The 18,887-nt window shown below is 28.9% G+C and overlaps 1 protein-coding gene across 31 annotated transcripts in view; it reads left to right on the forward strand.

Moving 5' to 3' along the window:
• LOC139498970 (dual specificity tyrosine-phosphorylation-regulated kinase 4-like) overlaps positions 1-18,887 on the forward strand; it is a 106,068-nt gene that overhangs the window by 62,894 nt on the left and 24,287 nt on the right. For 4 of the 31 annotated variants that reach the window (XR_011658059.1, XM_071287582.1, XM_071287565.1 and 1 more), the window contains exon 1: positions 6,893-7,456. The exons of 18 other annotated variants lie outside the window; for them this stretch is intronic. Coding sequence is in view for 12 of the 13 variants with exons in the window: in XM_071287582.1 (XP_071143683.1) it covers positions 7,247-7,456 (210 nt within the window). In the remaining variant the exon portion in view is untranslated. Of the gene's footprint in view, positions 1-2,124; positions 2,494-6,888; positions 7,457-12,451; positions 13,064-18,887 lie in introns of those variants that run through there. 9 more of the 31 variants (XM_071287594.1, XM_071287578.1, XM_071287592.1 and 6 more) reach the window with 7 other exon arrangements.

Raw genomic sequence — 18,887 nt, forward strand, 5'->3', positions numbered from 1 at the left:
GGTCAATTTTGTCTTTTTGGCATTCATACTACATCTTTGTACTTAGATTTTTTTGTGAATATGTATTTGAAAGATAAAAAAAAAATTTGGATATAAATCCTACCTTAAAAAATCTGTCCAGAATTCTGATTCTTGACTCCTCCAGTCTGGTTTTTTTTCTAGATCTTAAACTGTCATATGCAAAATGTATTTACATTTACTATTATTAAATATATATATTGATTAAATTGATTTATAATTTTGAAAGAATGATTAATCAATCAAGTTTGACAGATGTATTAATCACTACTTACAATTTATTACACATTTGTTGTTTTTGACAGGTTATTGATAATCTTTAAAGGATTAATGAGATTAACATCTAATCAGGCTTCAAATGAATAATGAAAATAATTTATTATTTAAGTAAAAAAACATCACCCCCAGTAGATTGAAAGTTATTTTAATTCTGAAAAAAAACAAGCAATTTTATCCGTTTAAAAAATAAAAGTTAATTTAGTAAATTTATGATTGATGAAGGTTAATTTAGGGACGACATCAAAAGATCGATGTAGGATAAAAAAACTTAAATCGAATTGGTTTGGGGATGGGGGGTCAACATTGCTACAAGTTTTGTTAATCTAAAATCGATTTTACATATATCCATATAGGTAAATCAATTTTTCCCAAATTAAGTTAAGATGGGAACTTGGGGGGGTAGGGGGTCAGCGAAAAAACTATGTGAATTAATTTTTTTTTATCCTACATTGAACTTTTGATGTCGTCCCTAAGTATTAACTGCACCTTCGTTTTTTTTAAAAGAATTATTTATTTAATTACTGGTTTTCCACCCACGGTAACAGTCCAGACTGGTACTGTTTTCATTACCTGAGTATTTTATGATTGATGAATCGTCTCAAACAAAAAGAATTACCCAATGAGAATGATTGGCAGGTTTTGATTCTACAAAGTTATAATGTAATTGTGTTTTACCAACATAAAGGAGATAATTAAAACACAAGTTTGAACATTCAAAGTTTATTTTTTTCTAATTGATCACTAAAAGTTTGGAAGAGGATAGCCTACCTAAACATCACTTTAATTAATGCTCCTGAGATCAAAGGAACTCATGTTAAAAAAATAATCTTGAATTTGAGTTTTCAAATGGTTAGAGGAGCGGTGCCTTAAGATTGAAAATATATAAATGGTTATCCTTCAAAGGGTTTATACTGCATATTTGGTAAAAAAAAATATAAAGTATTCAAAGTGCTGTATTGACAATAATTTAACAGCCTGTTGTCTGTTACTGAAGTGTAGTAATTTGTTTCTTAAATTTTGTAGCCAGTCACTGTTTTTACTGCTAGAGGGAAATTTAACTTGCAATATATATATATATATATCCTTGGACATGACTGGCATAAGTACAATTAATGCATTAACAAATTGGATTTTCAATTATATGACCTTTAAAAGCTCAAATTCATGCTGCTGCTGGAAATTTTTACCTTAAAAAAAATGATTAAAAAGATTAATGGTAAATGCTATTATGATTTCAATTTTAAGCTAAATCAAGGTGTGCACAATATTTGTGATATATTCCATTATTGGTGAAATGGTGTTTAATATTAGTTGTGTTTTTCATATCAAAGAATAGTGACATATTATTATCTTAAGAGTTCAAGAACAGCTGTGTTTTTCATGACTTTTCATTACTATAGAGTTCAAGATAATAGCAATGTTTTTTACAACTTTGGGATCTATCTAGCTCATGATATGTCATTATTATAACTGATACAATAGAATGTGTGCCTAACTATTAAATGTTTGATGTATTGAAACATGAAAAATGGCAGAAATTAAAAGCAATTTGAAACTTTAATGTGTTTAAAAGTTTGACAATTTAATTTTGAAATAATATAATTTGACAATAAATTATATTTTTAACCAGCGTTGGAACATAAATTTTGCATTAAAGTGCATTACTGGGACATACATTTTAGTTGGTAATTTAAAATTTTACACAAGTTGGTTTTGTTTGCATTATAATGAAAAGAAAAATGAAATTATTAAACATAATTTCAAACAGAGTGCATTTAAGTACACTTAAATTTCAAATCACGCTTTAACTAAACACTTCAAAATATTATATATGATGAATTGCGATTTCAATAATTGAAGTGCAACTGTAGAATAAGTTATGACATATATTGTCATGCTTTTGGATAATTGGATGGATTTTAGTGAGATTAGGTATGAAGAGGCTTTAATAAAGTGTCAGTGATAAATAGACGAATTAGAAAATAAAGAAAATACGCCAAATCTTTTCATGTCACTGTAATATAGTGCGATAATAGAGAAAAGGACAAGACAACTTTTAAATGATCAGAAAATTGTTCAATTTTTGAAGAGATAATTTTTCTTGGCCGATTGAAATTGAGGATTTTACATGTATACAAGATGGTGAAAACAGAATTTCCAGATTTAACTGTAAACTTTCGGAGTATAGACCTAGAGGTGAGTGGCAAGCAAAATCATTTTAATCAAATGAGTTGTTTTTCAACTCAATAAGAGTTTTCGTTAAATTTTTCAGCAGAATTATTTTTTATCAATTACTATAAGTCCATCCAAGTAGGCGTCGTAGGACAAGTGGTGAGGGGGATGCCTTAACAGGTATCAATGTTAATGAAAAAGTTAACATGGTATACTTTGTTGTCAATAACATAAATCTAGTTGTTAATCTGAATCTGAAAATAAGATGTGGCCGTGTCAGTGAAATGACAAAATACTAAATCTGAAAACTTGGACAATGGACATTATGGACAGAAAACTCTACAAGGACAACTGCTGACCTTTTTTGCTTAATTATCAGTGGCAAATATTATATGCAATTGTTTGGGACAACTGGGGCTTACAGTCAAAATACTTTATAGTATCATTAATATTATCATACTCAGACAATTCCCCATACCCCTCAGACTTTTTGATCAGCAAAAAAGATTAGATATATCAAGTTTATTATGACTTATGTGACTGAAGCACAGAAATTATTCTCAAATCTCATAATTAGTTTTATGGAATTTTGCCCCCCCCCTTTTTTTTTCCAAAATCCTGGATGCATCCTTATTTATTCACGTGCTGTTTGAAATGTACATAAATTTTCCACTTTACAATTATGACGACAAGGTCAGAGTAATCGTAAATAGAGATTTGAAGAATTATTTATATCCTAATTAATTCCATTTAATTCTCATTATCTAACTTTCCACTTTAAAGAATAGAAATACTTGTATAGTTTTTTAAAAAGTACAAGTATGGGGTACCCGAGGGAATTTTCCACATTTTACTCTTATGCAATTTTTCATTTTATTCTAGAATTCAAAATTAAACACCAAAAATATTTGATAACTGCAAAGAATAATAAAAATAATTTACTATAAGTTGCAAAATATCCATGTAAATGGGATGAATTTAAATTACAACCACTAAAGATGTAAAAAGTTCAATGGCAATTTGAATTGATATGTGGCCCAATCTCCCATTTAAGAATTTTGATAACATTTTTAAATTAAAATTTGTCTTTTTTTCTAAGGTCCATTTGTCTAAGCCACTTTACAATAAGGCCTATAATTTTTTTTAGATAAAAAGTAATATATATAACTTTACAGAGATTATTGATATTTCCAGGTAAATTACATAAATTACTTTCTATAAATAATTAAATTATCCTGTCATGGGCCCTCTTGAGAATAATACTAATCTTGTGTAAAATATAATCCTCTAAATCTGTATTATTGGTTATTAAATATTTATATTTTCAAAAAAACTTGGAGAAAAACTGTTAAAAAATTGTGATGACATGATGACCTGACAATATAAATATGCACGAGACTATTTATAGAAAGAAGGTAAGACACGTACTTCATTGGTGTTTGTTTGTTTGTGAAATCGGCAGAATCAGTATTTTTTTTTCATGTGTCCAATCCAATGGTTGTTAAGGGATTTACCCATTGTGGTTGTTCAACTCAATGCTTTTTTTTCAAACAGATTTCTAACAAAATTTGTGTATAATAATTGTTATATCATTTGAATATATAAAGGTAAAGATATAAAACAGTTTTTTTTTAATTTATATATATTTCATGAATTTTAGTTTACTTGCAGCTCTAAAATTTTTAAATCAGTGACAGTTCAGATAATTTGTAGGGGTAGGAGTAAAACATTGTAAATCATATGGACTTCACTGTTGAAAGGTGATCCCCCCTTATCCTCTTTTTAATCAAAGAGGACTCATGCTAGCTGCATCAAATATTCCAAAAAGGAATCTTGTGTTTTTTTAAACTTCATCGATACTTTGATTTTTATTTGTTTTATGATATTTTTGATTTCGCTTCAAGTTTTTCTAATTAAAGCTTTTAAAAATAACAATATACTTTATAATTGCTCATGGAAATATGTACAAGTAAAAGATAACCTTTATGAACTGAGGTGAGGATTTTTGGAAGATATGAGACACTCAGGTCACCATTAATATTTTTTTTTCTAAATTACTGTGGATTCATATTATTTGTTGGACACCAAATCTACTGTAAATGAGACTTATACTTATTCAGTAGTTTGTTTTTCTGAGGTTGCATGAGTTCAAACCCTTTTGTGGTAGACCTGTGTGTAACAATTGACTTGAATCTTAGAAGACTAGGATTGTTGAGCTCTCCTGCAGTACGTCCATAATTCTCTGCCAATTAAAATTGACCACCACAATACAGCTAATAATGCTGAAATGGTAATAAACACCAATTAAACCAATCAATCGGTCACATTGTTAAGAATTGATTTTTTTTTGGTAATGATTATAAATACTTCAATCAAGTGTATCTTTAAGTTTTGTAAGAATCTCCTGGCAATTAAGAAAAATTTCAAATCATGCATAGCCCAAAAAACCCCATCATTATAAGTTAGCACCTACCTTACCATCATATTTTGAGGTTAAAGTCACATCCTGAGTTAGAAATGGTTGGTCTTTTGATTTCACATGTTTGATCCAGGTAATTTAAAAAAATTTATATTAACATGTGATTTAAGAATGATAGCAAATTACAGAGTTAGCTCCCCTCAATTGTAAATTTCTTGTGCTTTTCAAACAAATTAAGAAATCAATTTTATATTCATGCACCATATTATTGATTATGAACATAAACTAATGTCAACTAGAGTGGGTTTTTGTTTCTCATGCTCTTGCAACTGCCAAATTCTATAGGCTACTAATATTGGCACTTTAAAATGATTTATGAATTCAAGTTTGTAGCAGTTCGTAAAACGATTGAAAGATATTGAGTGTGTATTTATTTTGGCTAACCCTTTTAATGCCAAAAAAAGATCCTTAAAGGGGAACAAGAGGATACACCAGTAAACTGTATAATTATATGCTGTAATTGTCAACTTCTGCATGTAAATTCAGAAATTTTGTGATGTTTTTTATTCTTGGAAAATTGGGATGGAATACGATTTATTTGTATGCAACATTTTTACTGAATTTGCAAGATTTCAGATTTTTTTGCCATATAAAAAAAAATCACCTAATATCAATTATATTCAATTCCAATTCAAATATTTATTGTCATATAACTCACACCACATCTTCCTATATATCTATAAACTCTGAACAATAAGTTTGTGACAAATAATATAACATACACAAAATACATTTAACTTAAACAATTAAAACCATAAAAACAAAAAAAGTAAAAAAGCAAAACAATTATCTATCTATATGATATTATAAATATATTTTATAAATAAATCAAGAGTCCCCAGTCCTCAATTCTAATGCTAATTATAAGAACACAATAATTTTTAATTCTGACTTTACAGTACTAACAATATAGGCATTTCTGTTTAATTATAAAGATTACAAAAGAAAAAAATATCATAATTGGCAAATATTGTGAGAACCTTTTATAATTTATTGATTTATCTGACCCTAATTTAGAATAGAAGGAAGTTCTCCTAACTATGTGACCTTGGTGACCTTTACCATGACTTTTCATGCACCTGTTTTTATAGTGAGATGTTGATCAGAATAGTAGAACTGTTGGAGATAGACCTTTTGTCATTTCTTAGTTTTGTTAAAATGATATATTATGTCAGATAATTATCAACTGTGGTGCTTAAGATCAGGGACTTTCTATGCTAAGTGTAGAAAGTCTCTGTTAAGATTGATCTTTTAAGACATAATGTAAATAATTTGAGAAGTTTCTTTCAACGTAAACAATTAAAATGAAATTGAAACACCATAAGGGTAACAACTAGGTAGTATATAAGGGGTATGAAGAATATAAATAAAGGTGAAAGAACGCTATTTATAGAAGAGGGATTTCCGGACGGTTGAGTAGACTATTTCAGATTTTTCTGAAGTTTTGATCACTTTTTTTCGACAATGGTTCTAAAATCAGTAAATAAAATATAATATTTGATTTATCATTATTTAACAGTCTATCATAACATATTTTTCATAAAATCCGTTTAAATGGATTCTACGAGCAATTTAAGGTTATCAGATTTAATTCCAACTATAATGCATTCTGTTGACTTTAATGATTATTACGGGCGCTTGAATCTAATCTGATGGAATAATAGAGATTTACAAAATCGGTGATCAATTTAGTATTCAAGATCAACATGGCAGCCGCCAAACTGATACAACAGCATTGTTAAATTCTATAGTATCTGTCTCTATCATCATATGATATGTATATATATATTTTTCATAAAACTATGCCCAATGTTTTGAATATATCTCTTCCATTGTATAATTATATAGCGTGAAAAAAATCAAATTGAATAGCCATAATGATCATCATTGTTATGGTCCAATTATATGTTAGATAGACTAACAATTCCTTCTAGTTAAATATTTATATTTTAGTCGTTGAGCTTACAACTCCTTTGAATCGACAGTATTGCATAAATTAGTCTTTGTTTTCATTGCAATATGATACCTCAGTAAATGGTTTAAATGCTGATTTTGGATGTATCATTTCCGAATAGTTAAAACGTACTATGGATAATAATTTAAAGTCGTTTAAAAGTCACTTAAAATTTTCGATGAAATATTAATTAAAGTGGCTGGTTTGTTCTTATGGACTTCTATTATTTAGTGCTTGGATATGTTTTTTGTTACGGAAAGAAGAAATAAAAATGACTTTGGGAATATGATATATCGTTACCCGTAAAAGGAAGGAATATATAATTAATTGAATTCAGAATCACGATGGCAGGTCCAGGTTTTTCAGTTCCATTTGATTCTCCTCTTATGAGGCTGCCTATGGTGAATAAAAATCGGAAAAAAATTGCTCTCTCTTCGGACGCAGTGATTAAGGATAAGATCATAGCAGCGCCACCTAAGGACAAAATAACAATAGAGAAAGTTCATGCCGGAGAAAAAATTGTACCGGCAGAGAAAGTTTTTATGCCACCTGGTGTAAGTTTTAATTAGATCTATTTTAATAAATCAAAATAAATTGACAGGGACATTGGTCTTGTTGTAGGAAGTTGGTTTTGAAAAATAGTAAAAATCATGCAAAATTCAAATATTGTGATAAAATTGAGAATGGAAATGGGAAATATGTCAAAGAGACAACAACCCAACCAAAGAGCAGACAACAGTTGAAGGCCATCAATGGGTCTTCAATGCATCGAGAAAATCTTTCACCAGAAAGTGATCCTCATCCGACCCCTAAATACTACATGTATGGCTTCAAATGTTCATTTCTGTCAACCAGTTGCAAGATGTGTGTAGTCATGAAAGGAATGAGTTATAAATTATTTTCCGTTGACTGTTTTAAATTAACAGGACAGATAATTGACATCCATTTTACAGTAGATTTTGTAGGATATTATTTGAGTTATCTCCCTTAAAAAATGAGTTTTATAATGCATTCTATAGAATTTTTAATTAATCTGGTAAGGGTTCTGAAAGTCCAGACATTGTTTGCACACTTATTAAAGTCTTTTGGTGAGGAGATTTACTCACTTAATCTATGTATAGGATTAGAAAAAAAAGAACAGAAAGAGGGAAATATATTTATCTTACCTCCTATACATTTCCAGGAATATGATTGGTTAAAAGCGTCCTCGTGCAAACCGTGAATAATTGATATTAGGTTAGTAGGGAGGCGGGGCTTATCTCATACACGGTTAGTAGTGGAGTTACATCCCTTTATATTCCTTATAAGGTAAGAAGGGGGCAGGGCTTATTTCATACACGGTTAGTAATGGTGTTATGGCCCTTTGTAAAACACAAAACGGTACTGAGAAAATATCTTAAAAGTTCCAACAGACAAAAATATTGATGATTAAGATTGAAACAAATTCATAAAACACATTTAAACCTTACAAGTCGTTATTGTTGGCGTCTGTTTTTGTAGGATCAATGGAAGTATTTTCTTAGCGCTAACAGTATTGAAGACTTGCTCGTTTTGAGAATCACTAGTCTTAATTTCACGCGTTAAGATAGTCGGTAAGATAAATTCGTTGCATAGTGTGCTAGTGACGTAATATGGAATTTACTGACCCCATATATACCGTATTAGGTCACTAGCCCACTATGTAACTAATAGTATTTGTGTCTGCCTCTGTCAATGGGTAAAATAAACCATAGAAACTAAGATAGCTGCCTTATTTAATCATAAAGTGTCCTTTATTGGTCAATAAACCTTCAAAGTATATTGTATCCGATTATCTTACTTGGAAAAACAACAAAGCAAGAAAAACATTTTTTTCTGCATTATATAAACTAATTAACATTATAAACGAAGATAGAAAAATCTAAAAAACTTTAACTTAAATGATTAGTACATGTAACACATTTGGATATTTTCTATTCTATATAAATTTGTAAAATATTTGGAAATACAATAAGTAAATGAACTAAGTCTTACTTAAATATACTCATAGTTTAAAAGATTTAATCGGAGAAAGCTATCAATAAAATTTAAGTAAGCTTAAAACCTACTATGTAAAATCGTCAAATGAACCATGCACTTATACAAGTAAGCTGTATGCATAATTGAAATTAAACATTTCTCAGACCTTTTTATGTGGTATCGATTTATAAATATTTATGGGAGGTCAATTGTATAACACAAAAAAATATTTTGTTCTATTTATTTCTTTGAAGTTGTGAAATTATGTCAGAATTTTATTTTTCAGCTCAATTGTTGGGTTATTATTTATACTTTTAAAAGATAGATTTTATTTTCTTCTTTTTTTTTTAATCAATATGGTTTTGGTATTTTGAATTAACTTAATTAAGATGTTTTAAAATGATTAATCAATTGTCCAGCTTTGAAAACTTTGCACAATCAAGAAGAAACTTGGCCCCAAAACATCTGACCACTTACAATTTTGGACTTGCTTATGCCATGGATTGTTGGGGCTGTCTTCGTTGGGACCTGAGCACAAACTTGAAATTGCTCACTTCAGTGTCTGCCTGACATGAAAAATATGAAACATTTCAATCCAGAAAACTATCAGCCTGATTTATAACAAAATATTTTTTCAAAAAAGAAAATTTGACAGACAAGGACCAATTAAAATTAATCCTATTTCCTGCCCTTTGATATAAGTAAAACATCTTCAATGAAATTAATAGACAACAAGTGTGAACCCAAAATCATTTGTCTGACTAGTATAAGTAATGTTATGTTTTTCTTTATTTGCCTTTCCTATTATCCTGTTTTACGATTACAAATTTATTATACAATTACATGTTTAACTACTTTAATGGACCCATTAAATAACAACAAAATTTAAAAATCAAAATATTTTGACATGGAATTGAGAATTGGTGTTAAATTTATAAAACACTTTATTGTCCAAATACATCATGGCACATAGTCATTTATGTTACTTAATTGTTATGGAGGAAAATAAATAAAAGGGATTGTGGGGTCCGTAAGGGATATAAAATGGAAACCATGCATTTTGCTCACCTGGGTCACTGGACCTTCAGCATGGGGAGCTGTTACTGCTCACTTGGTTTGCAGGACCTTCATCATTGAGCTGTTTTTAATTGCTTAAAGTGTGAAATGTATTATTGAATGTTTTGGACAGTATCAGGATTGGAAATAATAAAAGGGGGATCTGAAAATGAGAAAGATGAAAAACTTTCTTCTTTTTTATACTGACCTGCTGCAGGGGGTAAGTCCAAAATAAGTTTTAATTCTGTAACTTTAGTTTTGCCCCAAATGTTATAAAACTCTTATAATATGCAATGCTTTTTGCCAGAAAACACAGATCCATATGAATTTGGGTTTAGTCACTTTTACTGTTGAGTGACGTCCCTTTATAACATTATATGTAAATGGGCTCTTTATTATTATACATTGGATTTTTTTTAAATGATTTTCAGTTAAGTAGTGTTAAGAATGTTTGGACATGTTTAAGATATAGTTGCTTTTAAAAAGTAAAAAAATACACAAATACATATAAATTGATTTATATTGAGAAAAAAAACCACACAACATTTTCATAGCACCAGTTGGTTTTTCACTGTTTTCTGGTATACAAAATATTTTTTAAATTTCTTTATGCATTGAATCTATATAATTAGCAGTGAATTGACTAATTGTATCTATCAAATCATTCAAATTCATTTAACATATCGCAAAATGAAATGAAAAAGAACTCAAATAAACTACAATTAATTGAAATATACGTTGAACTAGCTAGAACTGTCAAGACATGTTTTTACTTTTAATAATTGCTCTTATCCTACCTTTTAACAATAAAACATTAATGAATTACACATTTTAAATTTTACAAAGACCTTGGTTTCAGTGACACATCAATAATACTGATTTAAGATAAAATTTCTTTTAAATTGTGGTATTCAGTTTACTAAATAAAAGCCCTTTGATTAATATCTGAACATAATTACTAAGCTTTCTAATCTAAACTCTTTAAGTGACAATTGATGAATTCGGTCAATACACATTTTAGATACTGATGACCGTGTTATTTTGACTGCAGGTTTAAAGATTTCAAGTGAGCCTTTAATTACTCGCCTAAATTTGATGTGTATCAATTTAAATATTCCTTTTTTGTAGAAAAAAATACCAATTTCAACAATAAGGATATTATATATTGTCACATAATTGTGGTATATTATAGATATAAAGAAAAATATACAGAATTTAAAATGAATGAAATATTTGATTGATATAAAAAGTGACGGTTATTAAAAATTTAAAAGATTTTAATCTACAATGATCTAGAGGTAACTGACCTTTTACAAATTTATTAGATTTTTTTTTTTTAGAGCTTTACATATTTTTCAGACTGCTCACTCATGTGATAGTCTATGGTTGAAGACTGATCTTTAACAATTCTTACGTGCTGTCTAAAAATCAGGCAGTGGTGAAAACATAAAACACTAAACTTGACATTAATTTAAGTTCAGAATGTAAAATGAGGAATGAATTCTACCATTTGTTTCATTTTCCTGTTCTGGTAATTCAAGATATAATTTGATTGAAAATTAACATTTGAGGGGAGATAACTCTGTAATTTGCCATCATGCTAAGCAAAAGTTAGCTAGATATTTCTCAAACTACCAGACATGCATGGCAGAAACAAAAGACTCAGCTACCATTTCTAACTGAGAATGACTCAGGGTCCTTCAAAGTAGGATGGTAAGGTTGGCATCATTTTTATTTCGACCAAAAAATACACTAAACTATATATATCTTTCACTTTGCATTCTGAAGTTGTTGTGATGGCGCTATAGTTATCAAACTTTGTTGTTTTATAAATGTCAGTGGATTGAAATAGTTAGATTTTATTAAACTATAAAGGACATCAAGTGAATCTTTTTTTTCTAAATAATTTTTCACAAAATTTCTGGAGATGAAACATGAAATAACAGAAATATTAAGAATCTATAGAGGTAAATTTTAGATGCTTTTGATTGGATATTAACTGGTTTAAGAATTTTCTTGATTCCATTAGACATTGTTTGAAATAATAACATTATTCAATACAAATCACAGTGTATTTAAATCAACATAATATGATTTATATAGTATAAATTAACATTTAATTTTAATCAATTAAAATCTTCCAAACTTAAAATTGTCAAGGGAAAAAATGTCCACTGGTCAAAATGCTATTAAATTTAATCAAGAAAACAAATAAAAAATCCTACTTAGTGCCTCAAATATTTATAAAAATCCTTAAGCAAAACATTGAAATCTTTGAATAAATTTGACAATTTGAATATTAACGTGGACACATAGATCTACAGATCCGTCAATTAAGTTCCGTCAAGTGGATAATTCGTCAATTGTTTCTGTGTTAAATTTGGAAGCGTTGGGCATCTTGATGTTAATTAATGTGTATAATTAATACATTGTGATCAGCGATAGATTTTAAACTTGAAGTGGTGTAAGGGATCGTGGGAAAAAATTAAATAACGGACCACTGATGTAAATATGGCAAGATAAAATCATGTGTTTTGTTCTTAATTCCTTGTTTACAAAAACGGAATAAAGGAATATTTGAAAAATAAAACTTTTGTATATGGAAGCTGAATATAACTACAGATCAATATTTTAAAGTTTTCTGGCTTTAAAGTTTAAAAAAATTCTTGAATGATGACTGCTTGTGCATTTTGTAGTAGTTTTGCACATGATTGAATTTACATATGAGGAGTTCAATAGTGCTTAATAATTAAATTTTGTCTTCATTTTCTACAACAATTTGCCAGTGAAAATTTTAAGGAGTTTATAACATCTTGTTGACAGTAAAGTTGGGAACAATAATTGAAATGATATTCTTACTAAGAAAAATGATAGTTTAACAATAACAAGAAAAAAATTTAATTGGAGAAAGTTTACAGTTTAGTGCTTACATCAACTGTTGAAAACATCCAATGTGGATTTTACAAAATTAGTTGAAATCGTGAGACTAAGGATAGATTATCAACATGCAGATGGACTTTGCTACACTGTTAGAATTAAGGGATCTTCACTCAGCCCTTAAAAGACACAATGCAATCAATGGAGGCTTCATGTTTCAGAAAGTTAAGGTAATATTGGTCATTTTAAGTTATAGTATTTGAATATAACTGTCGTAATATATTTCAAAATTAATTTCTCCTATTTTGTCTCCTCTTAGACTATTCAGGAGGTTTTGTGACAGGAATGTAAATAGCTTTATAGCTTGCTGATCAGTGTGAGCCAAGCTTTTAAGCTTTATGATATATCTTGCTGTTCAGTGTGAGCCAAGCTTTTAAGCTTTATAATATATAGCTTGCTGTTCAGTGTGAGCCAAGCTTTTAAGCTTTATAATATAGCTTGCTGTTCAGTGTGAGCTATTTGTTCCCATGTTTAAGTTTGTAGGGCTTAAGTTGAGGAGACTGGGGTTAATTGGTGGTTGCAGGTATGGCCCATAGTGTAAAAGTTTGTCCAAAAAGACTAATATTGATGGTAGTACTTCTTGCTGTTTTATTTATGGTCTTTTGACTTCTATGGGTAAATGATATTTTGTTAAGTCTCATGGTTGTTCATAGAATTATTAATCACCTAAAGAGTCTTAATCTTACTCTATCAGACTTTTTGTGGGTAAATGATATTTTATTAACTCCCAAGGTTGTTCATAGGATTACAAATCATTTATGGAGTCTACTTTCGATCAGACTTTATACAAATTAACCTCACAAAATTGAATTTATCCATATTAGTGTCATGTTTAAATAAATATTGATATTTTCCAATGAAATGAGACAAAGTATGGTATAATCCCTTGTTGTGGGGTTTATAGTAAATATATAAAATAAATTAATAACAGAATAAGATATATAAATTGTGACACTTTTAACATTTAAAGCTGTGATTTTGAAACATTTAAGATTTGTCATTTTAACCCTGTATTGTGTATTGACTGGTTGCTCGAGGGCTGTTAACTTTCATTTTGTTTTGTGGGAAGCACTTGATGAAGTCTTTATAATTTGTTGTCTTCTTTTAAGGTGGTACCTAACACTACAGGAAGATAACTCTGTAAAATCAGCTGAATGTTTTAACTACGTTCTGTTGTTAAGAGAATATTAAGCTTCTCAATGATCAAAATTAGTGTTTGTCAAACTGCTATACAACCAGTGTAATTTTTCTGATAAAATGGTTGGTTCAAATGTTTTGAAATTTTTATTTTTTTGTCAAAGGGCCAATTTGAAAGTAAATACTTTGTCAAAATTTTATGAAACTTAAACTAGCCAAATTGATTTTAGTGAAAGTGTTAGGTACCACCTTAACAAGTTCTATTTGCTTGTTTTGCCACCGCTAATAATTATAACTCCATCTCCTGTGGAAACATTACATAATATACAGATATAACAGATATAACAGCTGCTAGGTGAAGGGGGCATTAACTGTTTCCCCTTCTGTCAAGTATGTCCCATAACCTTTTTATGCCTCCACCGTAGCATAGGGGTCATTAAGTTTTACCCTTGTCTGTCTGTATGTACACTCATCCGTATGTCCATACATTGGTTTCTGTTCTCTAACTTGAGTTTGCCTCAACTAAATGTTATGAAACTTATACACAATGCTTATTAGTGCAAAACACAGATTTATGCCCCTTTAATTTTATAAATAGAAAAATTGCTGAATTCTTAGTTTCCGTTCTCTAACTTTAGAAGTTTGCCTAAAACAAAATGTTTTGAAACTAATTATACAAGCTTAATTCTTTAAGGACTCTGGGATACATGATATATTTACTGTGATCACCAATTCAAAAACAAATATTTTAAAAAGATTTACTACCAAATCTCTTCTTTCCTTACTGTACATTCTAAGCCAGCCTTTATTTTGTCTATTCATTGAAAACTCTAATCTCTTTCCTAAAAGTAAATGCACCAGTAAGAGCTGCATCCATTTATAAAGCCTTTTCAACTTACAAATAAAAAATGTTTTATTTCACCACTCAAAAGTACATGTACATGTAGAAAGCTTAAAAATCGGTCAGATCTTATCTACAAATTTCATAATAAGAAGTCGATCATTAATTTCACGGAACATAATTATAGACTTTATAAGTCACATGGTCTGGCTAAAGGTACTTCATGATTGTTTAGATTTTTTGTCGGAAAACAATAGTTTAAAATACACAAGTTTGTTATTTAGCTGATAGTACTCTTAGCCATATTATTTTACATTTTGTATTAAATTTGGCCTCTATACATAGATTAACGAAATTTTTGTTTTCAAACTTTGCATTAAAGGTTAGCTGAAATTCAAGCTAATTATTAAAAGTCGGTATCAACAATTAAAATGCTGTTATCCTTTCTTTAACAATTAATTTATGGTTCTTTGGGTAAAATATGAAATTATAGGAACCTCCTTTGAACATTCTATAGAACAGCCAATTTTATCTTTCAGTTGCTGTCATTTAGTTTTTACAATTAATGAATTTCCTATTAAAAATGGACATAGGTAATAAAAAAAAAGTAAGAGCTCCAATATCTTGTGACTTTAAAAACTTTCTTTATCAGGAGAATTGTCATGTTTTCCAAGTGAATGAATTTTTTCAAAGAATAAACGGCCATTTTAATTGATTCTATTTAGAATGACCAAGAGGTAGTTAGTTACATTTTACCTATTATACCTTTTTTTAATGACTAACGGAAGTTCAGATACATTTTACCTATTATACTACAAACATTAAATACTTTTTACGAGATACTTTGATATATGTAAGTCTTTAATGTATGTGGTTCTGAGCTGATAAATGTTTTTTTATATTGCTTGTTATGAGCTGTTTTGTGTAGGTTAATGTAAAAAGTCACTAGAGTAAGTTTTATATTTAATTTAAGGTATTTAAAAAAAGATTTTATGAGGGGGTTAGTGCATCTGAATTTTTTATGTAATTTTAGTTTTTTTTTAGTTAAGGTGAATTTCCCACTGAATGACCCTTATAAAAAAGAAATGAGTGTGCTATATCTTTCTGCACTCTTTGAACTCCTCTTACAGTAGATATTTTTTTTGTAGAACAGTTGTACATAAGATAAATGAGAGATTCGCATATGGAAATAACTTGATTTTTCTTATCAATTTCTCAAAATAAGTGCCAGCTAGTGGTTATACATGGACTCCTCATAAAGTATTCAACCTTTGTATTTTGCCAAACAATTAGCAATTTCAGAATCTCATGCATTCTGGGTAACATTTATCAAAACATTTCTATAGCAGAGTGGGATTCAGAAACAGAGGAGGGTCCCTGGGGGAAAATTTGATCAATTATATAGAGAAGCACTCAGATGCATGACCTGAGCAGGCCCCCTCTTAAACAGTCAGTAGGCCCCCAATTTCTGAATCCACCACTGCATTATCCTTCAGATGTGTGAAGATGTCGTCAAAGGAAAATTTCTAGTTTTAAATAAAAAAAAATCTTTTTAACAATTTTGAAAGGGGTTAAATTTATTATATCTAGACTTTTTCAACCTGTCAAAATTAAATTTATATTAAAATAATTTTAAAAAAGGTCTGTATATAGGAGATTAATTAGTATTTTAGCAATCATATAGTAACAGGTACAACAAATCATGTAAGATTTTGTGATACATTTGTTACAAGTGCAGTCAGCTGTTAGTTGAATTTAGACAATGTTAATGATCTGTGGACCTCATGGTATTTTGGAGTGGGTCTTTTTTTAAAGGTGACAATTGTTTGAAGTTAGGGCTGTTTGATTTTCAATTTCATTCAGTATTTAATGTTAAATTTAACAGTATAATGATTTGACAATCTTTTGATAGATTGAAACAAGTTGGTATTTTAAGTCGGTAATTGTTAAAGATTGAAGCTGTTTGAACGTTAATTTTACAAGTATTTGTTAAGTAGAAAGTTAGGGTTGATACAAGATTTTATTAAATGATGAAAAAAGGAGCTTTTGAAGAACGAATTAAAAAATTTGAATTTTTGACACTGGGCATGTTTGACAATTAAAAGTTTTACAGTGGTCATTTGGTTGTATTGCATTTTGAAATTGACTACGAAATGATATGGCCTTTATTTGAAGAGAAATTAATTATATTTGAATGTTAATTTCACAGGTGGTTGATAATACTTGAAGAATGATGATGCAATTAACTTTATTGAAAAATGCTTAAAAATTAACTCAGAGCTACAGGGGGAGAATTCTATATCAATTAAAAGTATATAGAATTGAAAAATTGAAAAAAAAAATAAGAAATTTGTTAATTATTAATATTTGACCATAAATATTTGTAGTCAATTTTTACATTGCAAACTTCTACTTAATATATAAATAATGAAGAGAAAGGGACTAATGTTGTCTTTGAAGTTGGAGATATGACCCCGCTCCTTCACAAGGCAGGACTTCAAAGAAAGATTTCCAAAAGGAATAAATATAAGAAGTTTCCACCCATATTTGATGAGTTAATTAACACCTTTGAAACTGTGTTGTTAAAAATTGCTAAGAAAAAATCGAAGTTTATATCTTGGGTTTAATTCAATACAAAGAAACATGCTTCTTGAAAGATAACTATATTAAATCCATTCTAAAGTAAAACTAGTGTAACTTTTTTTTTCTGAGCACAACATCTTGCTATAAACAATATAAAAAAAATCTCACAAAAATCATTAATAACAATTAAGACTGCAAAAGATTATTGAATTTAATATCCAATTATAGTGCCATAATATTTGTTCTTGCAGACCTCAGACAGACGTCCATAATTAAGTCTTAACATCTTTTATGCTAGGTTAATGTACCTTAAAATTTTAATTCTGACCAGTTCACCAAGTAAATTCTTCGCTACGATGTTTCATTTAATCTTATAAACTGAACACATGCATATAGGCAGAAAGTACTTGGTCTTAATTTAACTTTAATCCAATGGGTTTTGATTTAATACTATATTGGCTTTGTTGAACACATAAACGTTGCTAATTATTATATTTTAAGCCGTAATCAATTTATTTTGGTGCGATAAACTGTGTCGTGATTTTGGGAACCTAGTGCCCATTTTGTGTGTATCAATATTTTTGACCAAGGAAAAAGTGTTTTTTTTTAAAGGAAAACAGTTATGTGGGATCATCTGTGATCAGGGTTTTCTTTAATTGATGTGAATGTGTATTGCTGTATAGAAAATAGGACCTTTTGTGTGACAACAATTTGAACGGGGAATATTTTATTATTTTCTTTTTGGTGATTTTTTTAAGACAATTAAAGTTCTTACGGGATATATTGTAGATTCATCAAGCAAGTGTAGTGAATGTTTGAGAAACAAAAAAATGGTCAATTTACAATTTAATGTGTTTTAATTCTGAAAATTAAGAAGCAAGTGAAAAGAAAGCAGAAGAATTGATCTGGAAGTTTTGAATAATGTATTATTCAGAAAATTCTACGAAAAATTGATATGAGAATGAATGCTTTTATTTCTTGATGTGATAAAGAAATACGCTTTAAATATAGGGATATACCATAATTATATTGGACTTAATGAAAAAAAAACATTTGTTATATCACAATCTTTAATAAGACAGTTCAAATTCTGTTATTAAAAGGAGATTGTTTTGCTGTCAAAGGGAGATAACTCATTTATAAATAAAGGGTTGTTAGTGAAGAAATACCTTACATATTAGCTTCAGCAAATCTACTGGAGTATGACGGTAATTTATATTTAAATTAGAAAATTTGAAATGATGAAAAGTAAAAAAAAAGTAGAAATATAAGACAGATGAGTTAGAGGCTTATATTTCTAAAAGGAGTAAAAGGTGTGCATATTGCACTTTGTGAAAATACTCACAGTACAGAGATGTTTGAAATCTTGTGAATCATTGACTTTTACAAGTATTTAGAAATGGAATAACAATTTCAACCTCAGGAAATGCATG

The sequence above is a fragment of the Mytilus edulis genome, chromosome 12 (genome assembly GCF_963676685.1).
Source record: "Mytilus edulis chromosome 12, xbMytEdul2.2, whole genome shotgun sequence".
Lineage (NCBI taxonomy): Eukaryota > Metazoa > Mollusca > Bivalvia > Mytilida > Mytilidae > Mytilus > Mytilus edulis.